We start from the raw sequence: 14060 nt of genomic DNA, 5'->3' as shown, positions 1-14060 counted from the left end.
TGCTACATCAGTCTGTGTTTAGCACTCGTTCTGCTAGCATCTTAGTGTCGCTTGTGATCACACATTTTTCCAAACTTCTGTTCAGACATATTATTTGTGATTTTTTTGTGCAAAGTTTAACAACCCTTGCAAAAATGTCCCCAAAGAAAAAGCCGCAAGAAGACAGCCATAAGAGAATAAAAATAACTGTAGAAATGAAAAGTAAAATCATTGAAAAGCGAGAACGAGGTGTGGGCGTGGCTGATCTAGCATGCATATAAAATCGGTCTACATCAACAATTTGCACGATTTGGAGTTGCATTGTGTTTCACAGCAAGAAGTTGTGGAGGAGAGTTTGTCAGAGGAGGAGGAGGAGGAGGAGGCAACAGCAAAGCAACAATCTTCTGGCGCAATAAGAGAAATGCTGAAAGCATGGGAAACTGTTGCATCATATATTGAGAAGCATCACCCTAATAGGCAGAGGCTATGTGTGCTACAAATTTATTTAATGATAATGCTGTGTCGCATTTTCACCAAATTTTGAAGCGTCGGCAAAAACAAATGTCTCTAGACAGCTTTCTAGTAAAAAAGAATTATATATGGATCATAAATTATACTCTAATTATTTCGATTTTTTATTTCTGAAAATCGAATTCACATTCCAGGTTGGTTCATTCCACATAGAAGAAAAGATGAAGATGATTCATGCTCCTTAACAATGTACAAATAATTTTCTTTGAATAAACGTTATACATAAAATTTCTGACTATTTTTTTCATCATGGAATGCATTATCGTATTTTACATTAATTTATATGGGAAAAACTGTTTAGCTTAACGAGCGTTTTGCATTATGAGTAAGATTCTGGAACGAATTTTGCTCGTTAAGCGAGGTTCCACTGTACTGTCTATTCTTTTGAAGGATAAATTGGAGAATGAATTATCTGTACTTTATAGAAATGACAAATTTGCCAACACAAAATCCATCTGTGCTCTTTGGAATATAGTGAAACAAAACAATCTGGAAAATACCTCCACAGAAGTGAACAAACTAGTGGAAACAGTACCAACAACACCAGTTTGAACTGCGGGGTCAGAACATTGTTCTAATTCTCTATGTAAAACCTACCTTAGGAACTCCACTGGACAAGAATGTCTCAGTGTTCAAGTAATGCATATGGAGCCCCCATGTGCTATAAGCAGAGTACATTTGTCCTCTCTTGCTTCCTGTAAGATTTTCCTTCAACATTTAATGACAGTAAGATAGAATGGCGACTGAAGGAGAAAAGAACGTGCATGCAGAATTTTAGTTAGAAAATGTCAGTAGAAGAGACTGTCACAGAGACAGGTATGGATGGAAGAACAATATTAAAATTGATCTTAGAGGTTGTGAATATGTTAATTGAATTTAAGAGGCATAGTACAAGAACCAACGATAGATTTCTGTGATGGCAGTTTGGAACTTTCAGATTAAGCTAAGCATAAGTGTTTTTGATGATGGCACATCACAGTACACTTGACTATTATTTTTAACATTGTTCACCATCTTGGGATTTATCAAGCACGGTGTTTTGAAAACCAGATATGTTTCAATCAGGTGCAAACAGGAAAGGTTCCTGCCAATTTTAATATTTAGATTCCTTATAACTGGAGAATATCACAAACAATTAACTATTTATTCCTGCTCAGATATCCTGTATCATGGAACCTTTCTCAACAAAAAATTGACAGTCTTTCATTTAAAACATATTTCAAAATTACTTTTCAAAGCTAAATCCAATTCAAGGCCAAGATATCCTTTTCTTACCCAAGTAGTGTGCCCCATAGCCAAGGAAACCCCAGCACCAGGTGAGCAACTACAGCATCTGTTGCAGCTTCCACCAGACATGGGATGAATGCTAACTTTGTAACAACAAAACTTAACCTCCTTAGGGCAGCAGAATCCAGGCCAAGACCAGCTTTGATGAGGATGACAACCATTGCTACCAATCTGCAACATGATGATGCACCTACTTTCCTACTACTCACATCTGTCACATTTGCAAATATTTATTTTCTATTTATAGCACTGGTTTCAATCTATATAGGTTGAAGCAAACTTCTCACAAAGAAGAGTGGAAAATGCTTTCCGCTGGAGTACACATACTTTCTAAATATCTTCCTCGCAAACTTGCATTCTTCTGTGGTCTTAAAGTTAATTTATTGCAGACAGAATGTGGCAGAAATGGGAATTAAATTTTCATGACAAAGGGTAATACATAAATCTGCTGTTGAAAATTATTCAAGAATAGTCAAACACATTATTTCCCCTTGTACTGTTTAACACATTTCAGAAACAAGATACCCCCAGGAATACGAAATTTATCATGAAGTGATGGTCTTATAATTCTTAAATTATATGAAATTATAATGTCTTGTTTGTGGAGCTGGGATAGCTCAGTCGGTGTGGTGACTGGCTTTGGGCTGGAGGATGGAGGGTTCAGAGTTCAAATCCTTGTGGGGCACAATTTTCACCTCTCCATGTCATCCATACCAGCTCTGGAATCCACCCAACCTCCTACACAATGGGTACCGGGGGCTCTATCCTTGGGAATAAAGCGGCTGGGGCATTAAGCTGACCACTCACCTCCAACTAGTGCTGAGGTCAAGAAAATGTGGACCTAGACATCTGCTCCTCATACACCTTCATGGCATAGTGCTCAATTAGTTAAGCACAAGGACAACTTTACCTTTACCTTTACCTACATCTAGTTTTAATTTTTTCCCCCATTTTGTTCTACAGTCTTATGGCAGAAATATGCATTAGGACTGTATTAATGTACTTATTGTTTCAGACTATATCATTTTTAATGTATTTTATTAAGTATACACCAGATCAAAACTATTTCAAATAAAATTGTAGATCTTAATTAGATACACATATTCATCAGCTTATCAACATATTTGTACAATAAACCATTTAAGAAAAAATTATAACATATCATTTAAGCTTCATGCAAATAGGAATTATACTGGAACAGTCTAAACCAAATTCAAATATGCCCTTCAACTTTTAATGCAGATCAAACTCAGTTTGAAAGCATTCAGTAGTTGAGATATGAAACACACAAACTAAGGGACAGGCTTGACTTCCCATTACATGTCCATTTTATTAACACTCTGCAAAGAATGCCTAATAAGCAAATTCTGGACAGGTATCTAGAGAACAGTATTCACACTCCATACATAGCAGTGAGCTGCTTAATCATTACAATTCGAAATAAGACCTGCACTTGCTTCTGGTAGAATATCCAAACACCAATATTTCTTACCTTAGAGTGGACACAGCAGTTGCATAACTGCCCACCATATGGAAAGAGCCAATGTTACGCAGTAGGATGCCTGTCACAAGCATACCAAGTAGTGGCGGGAGACGAATCAAGGAAACAAGCCAACCAGCAATATATGCTAGTATGACAACTGTGGTAAGCTCAAATATTTTGCTCTGAGGGAGTACAGCATCCTGGAATATTGTGAACATTACACCCCACAAGAGCAGCAGCATAAGAATAACTGTTGCTATTCGTAAGGGAAGGTTGAACTGTGGACATAAGTTTGCAGGTGCCAAGTTCTCCGCTATCCTTTTTACAACAGAGGATCTGCAACACAGAGAGGAAATGGACATAATCTTGATGAGATACTTTTTAAATCATTCCTCTTGACAAACTTTTGAGAAAGATGCATGGCTTGTACTAGACAGCACACTACATACCTCATGCCAGTTTTGGTTGCAGTGTGAAGAGACAGTTTCAAACCTCCCCCCAAACTTATATCTGGGCTGCCCAGTCCATAGCAAATAACTTGCTGACTAAGCATGCCCAAATTCTTCCTCTTCATACCATAACTGACTGACTAATTGAACAGCCAATTAATTAAGTAGCTAAGTAACTATTCAAGTCCATAACTAACTGTATGGTACAGCATATTCTTCAGTATTTCATAATTATTTACATTATACAAATATTTGCTTCATTTAAAGAACCATTTTTCAGAAGAGGATGGTGTCTCTAGACTCTAGCCTGACTCATTTTAATCCAGTACACACCTTCACACCTAATGTCTTCAAAATCTATTTTAATAGTAGTGGTATGTCCATGAAGAAAAATCTGCACTGAAATATCATAAACAACCTTTGAGGTACATGGTGGCCACTTAATTTAACATCTCTAGGTTCTTGGACTCAGGCACAACACTTTCAGAACACACTTCTCATGGGACTGTTTAAAAAAAAATTACTCCCTACCAGAAAGGCCTGGCTTTGAAACTGAATACACATAAAATTAAGAAATCCTATACATAGGTCTCCAAAGTAATTTTTTGCCTTCAGGTTTTCAACAAAAAATTTTCTATTTATATCTCGTTTCTCATATTCAGGCTAATGCCCTGCCAATTTCATTCTCTTTGATTTAATAATCCTAATAACATTAATTGTAGGGGTATGCGGTAGTGTAGTTGGTTGAGGCACTATGCTACAAGCCAGAAGGTCATGGGTTCAATTGCTGATGAGGCCTATGGATTTTTCAACTGACCTAATCCTTCCAGCCGCACCATGGCCAAGGTAGACTCAGCCTCTAACAGAAATGAGTACCAGGAATATTCCTGAGGGGTAAAGGGTGGCCAGTGTGTAAGGTTAACAACTTTATTGCCATCAGTGAGCCTACTGCCTAGAAAATACGGGAACCTTGACATCTCACAACCCTATAGGTCTCCACAGCCTGTTACAGGAATAGCTTTATCTATTATTTTCTTTTTTCTTTGCCTTCAATAACATTAATTGTGGAGTGAAAATTTGAAGTTCCTCATGCACTTTTTTCCATCCTCATGATGAGTATGAGGGGTGAGCCATAAAAACTGGCCCTCACACTGCGGCCTTCAAAAATCTATTATGCTTTGGATTAACCCTTTATTAATCCTACACTTCAAATGAAATTTAGGACTTTATTTATGGGGGTGTCATAAAAGTCACTTGGTTCCATGAAGAATTTACCCAGGTGGCGATATCTTAGGTATTTTTTATTGCTAGTGGGGTGGGACTAAGTCCCTTGTACTGCGGCCACTTCTGACGGCCTATTGTACCAGCCCTAGATGATAGGTGAGGGTGATTGTGGAGCAATTGGTGGAATGAAGATTGGCAGGGGAAACCGAAGTACTTGGAGAAAACCTGTCCCAACGCCACTTTGTCCACCACAAATCCCACTTGACCAGACCCATGATCGAACCTGGGCCACCACGGTGGGAAGCCAGTGACTAACCACTTGAGCTATGGTGCAGCCATTACATCTTAGGTAAGCTATAGCCTCACAATCACATAAGATGTGTGTGGCTGATTCATCTTCTTGTATGCACCTTTCACTAGTTGGGTCATCTGTCAGTCCCAGTTTGAAAAGGTGCACTTTTAGGTGGCAGTGCCCAGTAAGTAATCCTACCACCCATTTTAGTTGATATCTGTTTAATTTTAGCAGGTCCCTCATTCTTTTGGCAGAGGGTTTTGATATAAAGCCTTCTGCCTGTTTGAGTCCAGTTGTGGATTCCCAGTGTTTCTTTTTTTTTTGTGATTTCTGTTAGTCTGGTCCCCGATCGCTTTCTTGGCAACTCCAATTGGGATGCCGCAAGCTGGTTCAGGTCCTATGAGCAGTTGTTTAGATCCTGTCCTTGCCAGCTCATCTGCGGTTTCATTCCCAGCAATACCCTCATGGCCTGGCATCCATATCAGCTGAACTCTGTTATGTCTGGCAGGTTGTGTGAGGGATTGGTGGCAATTCCAAACCAATTTTGAAGTGATTTGGTGTGTAAAAAGTGCTTTGATTGAAGCTTGACTATCTGATATTATGAGGGTCATAATGAAAGTCATGAGCAACAATTTTTTGTAAAGTAAAATGCTTTATTATTGACAAACCAAATACACCACCTCAATCTACAGACCTTTCTTTATTTTTCCACATAATCGCCACTTCTTTGTACACATTTCTCCCAGCGTTCTGGTAGTTTGAAAATTCCCCTTCTGTAAAATTCCATTCCAGCCATCCGAAGACACTGACGCACCACTTTCTGAATTAACTCCCTTGTCTCAATATGTCCACGCAGCTGATCTTTCACAAATACGAAAATATGGTAGTCGGAGGGTGCCAGATAAGGGCTATAGGAGGGGTGTGGAAGAACTTCCCACCCCATCTTTGCAATTGCTTCCAATGTGTGGCGAGCAGTGTGGGGGCGAGCGTTGTCATGCAAGATGATGTTTTATCCCGGACTTTTATTGCGCAATGCACGACGGAGCTTGTGCAGCATCTGGACATAACGAGCAGCATTGATGGTTTGCCCAGGTTCCAGGAATTCAGCCAGAATAAACCCCTCTGCATCCCAGAAGACTGTGCCCATCACTTTCGAAGCTGATGGCACTGTCTTTGACTTCTTTTTTGATGGAGAATGCAAATGGTGCCATTCCATACTCTGCCGTTTCGTTTCAGGCTTGAAATGGTGAAACAAGCTTTCGTCACCCATCACAATACAGAGCAAAAAATAATCACCTTCGTGTCGATATCTCTGCAGCAGTTATGAGGTGATGGCTTTTCGCTGACCCTTGTGGTCTTCGGTCAATAACCACGGGACCCAACGAACACACACTTTCCTTTAGCCCAAGCTTTCAATCATCTCCTGTACTGCACTGTGCCCTATTCCAAGTTTTCGGGCTACTGTATCCACAGTCACATGCCTGTCATCTTGAATGATCTCATCCACTCTTTCCTTGTTGCGTTCAGTTGAGGCTGTTCGAGGACGACCGCTCCGAGGCTCATCTTCAATGCTGGTGTTTCCACCTTTAAAATGTTTCCCCCATCTTCGAACACTGCTCGCACCCATGCACACACTTCCATAAGCACGTTGAAGTCTCTGGTGAATTTCTGCAGCAGGGGTTTGCTCTTTCACAAGAAATTCGATGACAGCACGCTGGCGAAACAACATATGGTTTTGGGCCATTTTGTTAGGAGTGATATTGGTCACGTGATGCAAGCTACTGACGTCACAAGACACTCAAGGTTAACACAGCAGCCGGTTCCACCTACCACCATACTCTCTTTTGTCTGCTGTTCCCAGGTTGCATGCAAAAAAAAAAAGTTGCTCATGACTTTCGGTATGACCTATATATAGACATTCCTATTTTTGTAGTTTCTATCTAAGTTCTCAACTGCACATGCCTTAATGGCATACACTTCTGCCTGGAATACTGTTGTATACTGACCAAGGCTGAAACTACGTTTCCGCCCTGTTCCATTACAGTACACTCCAGCGCCTTTATTTGTCTTGGAACCATCTGTATAACAGATTAGTCCCCACTTTCTATCAGGTTGAAACCCCTTTTCCATTCATTTCTATCAGGAAATCTGATCGTGAAGGGTTTATCATAGACATGTTTCAGTATCATTTTATCAGATCCCATCTGGAGGATGGGTTCCTTTTTCATGTCCTGAATCATATATGCATGTCCAAAACCTTCAGATTTAGGTCTCCATTGATCACTGCAACATAATCTGTAGTTTCCTAATGAATCTTCAATGCACTGTCCTTAATGTATATATCTACTAGTTTCTCCATTGTTTCAAAAGGAAAGACGACAGGCTGATAGGACAATAAGCCTTAGCCTCAGTATAATAAAGTTTCTCGGGCTTCAGAATAAATGTCTCCTTGACTTGCCTCCAGACCATAGGGATAAACCCATGCACCATGCAGGCTCTGACTGGACTCACTGGATCCAGTGATTGAGGCTTGCTCTTTCTAACGGACCCAACTGAATAGGTGTTTTCCTTCACCTGAGGACGGAAACAGATCCAGTTTCCGAAACGTCGTGTTTTTATTTGTTATCTTAAAAACTAGGACGATGGATGAAGTCCAAAAACCCAATATATCAATGTGTTATACACCATCGTCAGAATCCTATAGTAACAACTTTGTTCCTAATCCTGAGAGCCACCTTAACAGGCTTGGGTAGGTTCTTGGCATCAGTAGCCTTCAGCCTGGCCCCTGTACTTGTCAATGGTTTGATAAGCCATTGACGAGACTGTTGGTTGGCGCATATATAAATAAGTGTGCCTCCCTCCAGTCTGTAGGACTTCAGGTGTGATAGTTCTCTAATGGAGTCCTAAGTTACACTCCTCCCAGTACATCCAGAATGGAGTTCTGGACATCTTCTGTTAGCTTATCTTCAAGATGTGATTCCCTGAAGATAGCTACCTTTATATTGGTCATGGCCTCCTTGTAGGTCCCTGGTCCCTTAGCATCCCTGGGCCTTTTTGGAGCTCTGACCGTTTCTGTGGGGGTACTGTCCTCTGACCTTGGCCTCTTAAGGGTCTTGGTAGGGGTTTCTCCCTGCTTGGGTGAGCCTGCATTTCCTGGTTGCTAAATGGCCCCAGTTCCTGCTTCGCTTGCCCTACCTCTTGACTTTTTAAGTTTCTGTCTAGTGCATCCGGACAGTGCCTCCTTCGCCAGACAGAGTCCACTTACTCCAGAGACTAGGTGTCCTAGACCTTCTCCTACTGTAGGTATGCTAGAAGTACTAGCTTCCTACAGTGGTATGTCAGTACTACTGACTCCCAAGGGAGTGGTTTCTGGTTTTACCTCGGGCAGGTTTCGAACCACTGGTTCGTCCATCTTTGGCTGAAATTTCAACAGCAGGTTCGCTGGTTGCAACTGGGAACCTTAACAGTGCACCAGAGCTTCCTGCCCCTTGCTGAAGTATTTCTCATAGGGATCCCCTTGGAGGGGAGTCCCTCTTCTGTTTAAAGTCCTTATGACCGGTTTCTATTTTGGTACCTTTCATTTTGGTCCTACAAGTCATGGGGACATAGAAGGTCACCACCCTCAGCACCCCATATGGGTGGAAGGCATAAATACAACGGGGTGCTGCCTGGTGCCCCGAGGGGATTGTTCACGACACTGGCTAATAACCACCCCAGTGCCATGCAGCCCTCAGCACAATGCCTCACACCTTGACTTAGGTGGTTTGGTCCTGTTAAGGATAAACCCTCACAAGCCTCCAGGACCAAAAATGGTCATTCGGATGGAGGGGTGTGTCCCAGATGATCAATGGGAGTGAGACACCAGCTAATCATGAGGTTGCGACCAGGGAAACCTGCATGAAGCAGTCGCCCTGAGGGTGGCATAAAAGCTCCCCACATTCCCACCGCTCCATATGGGTTGGTCAGACCGTTTTAGAGTGTTGAGCCCGAAGGTTTGAGGCACCTTATCAGTACTATAGGGAGACAGCTCAAGTAGCTGAAGCTAACCCCACATGAGTGCTCTCCCGCATTCGTCCTGGGTAGACTGTAGTGATACCTAAGAGTCATTATGCCGCCACGTGGGAGGCTCCGGTCATAATGCCATTGCCCTTTATGGGAACTTAGCCGTCAGTCCTGGTTGGTCATCCTAATCTAGACCCCAAGACTATTGTTGCCCAGCAGGACCATGAGGAGGTGTCCCAAGGTTGTGTCCCGATATGTCCCTGATCCATGATGCGTCCCCACCAAAGACACAGCCGTAGTTCGGCCAACTTCATTGAGGATGGTGTCATTAGTACCTGCAACATGTGACCTAAGAAAGTCACAGTTACTCCTGCCTCCATCCTCATGTTACTGCCTCCTTCTTGGGTCTGAACATCCTCAGACAAACTATGTTCTTCCTTTAGAATGCTACATCAATTTCACATCCATAGAGAGCAACCAAGTAAATAATAATCTTCATTGTTGTTAATGGTAAAGTAAATGAACTACAAGCCTGTTCTTCATCTTCATTCCGATAATTTGCATGATCAGCAGAGTGGCCAATGCAATATACTTGCCTCTTGTAATCTGGTGATGAATCTGCTTGTTCGGTTAAAATGGTATTCTCATTTTTTCCAGTTCCTATCACAGACTTGTTACTAGTTGTAGACAGCTCTGAAAATGAAACTCATATTTAATGCGGATGCACAGAAAATAATAGAATGCAACATGTCTATGTGACAGCATCATGCACAATGATGCATTCTGCAAAATGAGAGAGCATAGTTCACTACTGCATGCATGGGGACATGCAAGTAATAAAAAAAAAAGTAAAGCTATCCCTGTAAGAGGCCATGAAGACCTATAGGGCTGTGAGACGTTGAGGGTCCCACATTATCTAGAAAATCGGCTCAAAGATGGTTGTAAGGTTGTCAGCCCTATGCGCCAGCTGCACTTTACTCCCCAGGAAAATTATTTAATTAATTCCTGTATTCACTTCTGTTAGAGGCTGAGTCAACCCCAGGACCATAGCATGGCTGGAAGGATTAGGTCAATTGAAAAAAATCCAATGACCTCATTGGGACTTGAACCTGTGACCTTCCGGCTTGTAGCATAGCCCCTCAACCAACTATGCTACCGCGTGCCCCCTGGAGACATGCACGTAACAGTGTTTAGTACTGAGCTATGTGTGAGTGTTTAATTTCCATATGTACTATGGTGTTTCCTGTACTATAATTACAATGTCATGAAGTAATATTTTAACATTAATATATTGCCATGATTTTGAATGAATCTTGAGGGAGTTTTCGACTGGCGATTAGATTTATTGACCACTTTAACACAAGACTCATGACTACACTTAACTATAGCATCATCGTTCATTTACACACTTTGCAAATAACTACAGCTCATGCTAAGTGTTTTAAGTGGTCATTTACCGTAATTGATCTGAACAATGGCGATTCTTCAACTGCACTCACAAAGTCTTTTCTTCAGAGACTCCTGTACCACTGTCTACTGACAACTCGCTAAATTCTCAGTGTCAGAATCAAATTCTTTATAATTGGTGGTTTACCGCCAATCACTTCATCTTGTGCACCAAGCCCCTTGAGACTCATGACCAGTAATTTTATTTTTCAACTGAACTGCTGTGGTCGTAGTCCATACATAACATCCTCTCTGGTGACAGGATGAGTGTGTTGTTTACAATTACTGCTGATCCTCGACAGCACAACCATTCTCAGGTCCATGTTCTGCGGAACTCGTGACCATATTTTACTGTCTGTTTCAATACTCCCCCAAGCTGAAGGGCCAGGTCCCTACATTTATATTCCCCAGGGTCAGGGTGGCTCAGTTATACCCCAGGCACTGGGTTCCCTGTTTGTCGCTTCCTACGACTCACAGGACTATGGTGGAGGTATTTGAACCCGCCTCCACACAGTCTTCTAACTTGTAAATTTGTCCCTTGCTTATAACATCTTGGCACAGAACACATAGAAAATTCCGTTCATTGTGGTACTCAAACCGTTTCAATGGGAACGTGTGTTTGGGAAGGGGATACTGAGGAACGGTTGTGTATACTTGCTTATTAAGAATCTGTTACCTAGCAGCAAATGTTGTTTCATTGTTTGTTTCAAGGTCGTTACCCAGTGATGGCTATACACACTACAGTGTCATACCACAATAGTGAACATATATGAAATTATGAATAAAAAAATACTGGATGTGTAAGTTGGAATACAATGAACATATTTACAATACACATAAAAATAATAATAATAATAAAAAAAACTTATTTACACAAAGAAGAGGCCTTCCTGAGAAGAACTGGTCAAGGAAACACACAGATTCATTATAGTGTTCAAAAGAACTCCATTGGACACTGTCTTGACTCAGATTAATCCAGTTTAGACCCTCAAACCACATTTCCTTACACTGTGCTCTACCTTAATATTACTTTCCCATCTATCCCTAGACAATCTAAATTTTCTGATCAAGATTTTGTATGCATTACTCAGTTTTCTTAAGCATGATACATGACCTACAAAGCTCATTCTTTTCAATTGAATCAGTCTGATATTTGATAGAGTAGAAATTACGAAGCTGTAGCAGTTTTCTTCACAAATTCTATTGCTGGAAAAGTGATGAACACTAAAAATACAGTACTGTATAGAAACATAAAATGTGTGTACTGGTGCCTCATTAAACATACATCATATCAAATAGTTTCACAGGAATATTGTAATTGTAATGAGCTCTATGTTTTTTCACATAACCATTTCTTGTATGAAGAGATGTTTTTGTGGAAATTTATAAAGTCTGATTAGGGCTTCATATGGAATAGGGATTAAATTGGACTGATACAAACCAAAATTAATTTAATGCAATCACTTTTTGTGTGAACTCAGAATACTAAAATTTCATTAAAATCCACTTTATAATTTATAAGCTAAATTATCAATCCTCATTAAACTCTGTCTAAAACATCTTTGAGTGTACACCATACTCTAATGTGTCGAGGGGGGAGGGTATGCATGAAGAAAATAACGGGTTCTAGATCGGATGATTGGATTTATTAGCACTTCAGTTATAAGTTCTTTTAATCACACTCAACACTATCGATATTCTACACACTTTCAGTTTACCACTGCGCACGCACTAGGATTCTCTGTCTTCACTAGTCGTCTCCTGTCAACAGATCTCCATGCAGAAACTAGCACTTCAAATCACAATGAAGTCTTCGTGTTATTTTGTCTTCAATCACTCTGTACTCCTCTGTCTTAATCTGTACTAAACTAAATCTTCACAATTCACTAAGGACATGCTCCATTCTCAACCTTATACTCTTTGCTGCACTGCATTGCACTCTCAAGTCTTTTCCATGACAGCTTCATAACCTGGATTCACAGCTCCTCAGCTGCGACCACTCAGAAATGACATTTGTTGTGTCCTATAAACCTTCAGAACGGACCATACATAGAAAAAAACTTTTATTATTGTAAACTTGTTTACAGTTGTTGCCTAGCACTGGGCATGGCATGGACCACATTGAGAACACTTCTTCGGTTGTCAGAATTGTTGTGTAACATAGCAATGGACTGTTTACCAAGAATCTGTCTTTGCAGGAACTTGTTCACCAATCCATTGCCTAGCAATGGGTGTACATATAAAAATACCTTGAGTAGCCAACCTTCTGAAAGAGAAGTGCCGTGTGTTCAATGAGATCTCTGGTATGACCATTTTGATTCCAATCATATGATGAAAATAGAATCTAGTAATCTTCTAATGATGACATAATATTCTACATCGCTGTCAGGTAATAACACATCCTCAAAAATGTTTAGGAAGAGTACATGAATTTAATTTATGTCCAAAGATGCATAAAATTTCTGGTTAATAAAGAGTTCTTGACTCTGCATAGTTCTAACCCCAGGTTCAAAATCCTTGACTGAATTAAAGACAACATATGTTTATTACTGATAAAGCTTCAACAGTTTACCATTTCTTTCACTTATGTGGTTGAGTAGAGGGTTCATTTGCTCTCTTGCTACTTCTGCTGGATTACCGTCTGACCTCTGTTTATACCCATCTGTGTAGCTTGTGGATGAGAGCTGGACAGCATTCGTCAAGTCATTTATACTCATTGTGTATGCTGCCACAAATGAAATAAGAATCAGTTACAAACTTCAAGTATTATACCAAGTAGTACATTCAGACTTGTAATGCAAATGTACAGGGAGGTTCTTACCTTTGTTTACCAGTTCACAGCTCTGCAGTGTACATATGAATTTTGTTGATGAATCAGTATGCCTCATGGCTCATACCGTTTGGAATTAAGGGAGGTTATTAACCACCTGAAGGCATTATGAACATCAGAGCTGTTCATGCATGGGAATTTGTTTATGATTTGTCAGCAATGGGTGGCAGTTATCAGCTCCATCAGCATTTGTTCTCTGTTACAATTAGTGAGCAGTGAGTTCTGTCATGGTGCAGTATACTTTAGAGCAGCATGTATTTCTGTATGACACCTCTGTGAAATACAGATCTGCTAGAAAGTGTTGACATAAATTTTGTGATGAAAGAGTTCCCAGCAGACAAACAATTCACAATTTGGTGAATAAACTTAGATCAATGGGACTCCTAACAGACAAGAAACAAAAACATAAGTGTCAAGTGCTTACTGAGGAAAAGTTGGAACTCATAGGAACCCTACTTGAACAGACACCTAGAATATCACTGAAATGTCTAGCTCAAAAGGCTGGAGCATCAAAGTCTAGTGCAAGAAGGGCAACAC

General features: G+C 40.5%; 1 protein-coding gene across 1 annotated transcript in view; it reads right to left on the bottom strand.

Moving 5' to 3' along the window:
- LOC111868675 (sodium/hydrogen exchanger 9B2) overlaps positions 1–14060 on the bottom strand; it is a 46672-nt gene that overhangs the window by 26178 nt on the left and 6434 nt on the right. Inside the window, exons 2-5 of the mRNA XM_023859550.2 lie at positions 13266–13418; positions 9844–9940; positions 3290–3616; positions 1786–1968 (exon numbers count right to left, since the gene is read on the bottom strand). Coding sequence (XP_023715318.1) covers positions 1786–1968; positions 3290–3616; positions 9844–9940; positions 13266–13410 — 752 coding nt within the window. The 5' untranslated portion in view covers positions 13411–13418. The remainder of the gene's footprint in view (positions 1–1785; positions 1969–3289; positions 3617–9843; positions 9941–13265; positions 13419–14060) is intronic.

This window comes from Cryptotermes secundus, unplaced genomic scaffold, assembly GCF_002891405.2.
Source record: "Cryptotermes secundus unplaced genomic scaffold, Csec_1.0 scaffold857, whole genome shotgun sequence".
Lineage (NCBI taxonomy): Eukaryota > Metazoa > Arthropoda > Insecta > Blattodea > Kalotermitidae > Cryptotermes > Cryptotermes secundus.
The sequence above is the reverse complement of the archived record's forward strand: the minus strand, read 5'-3'. Positions and strand labels throughout refer to the sequence as shown.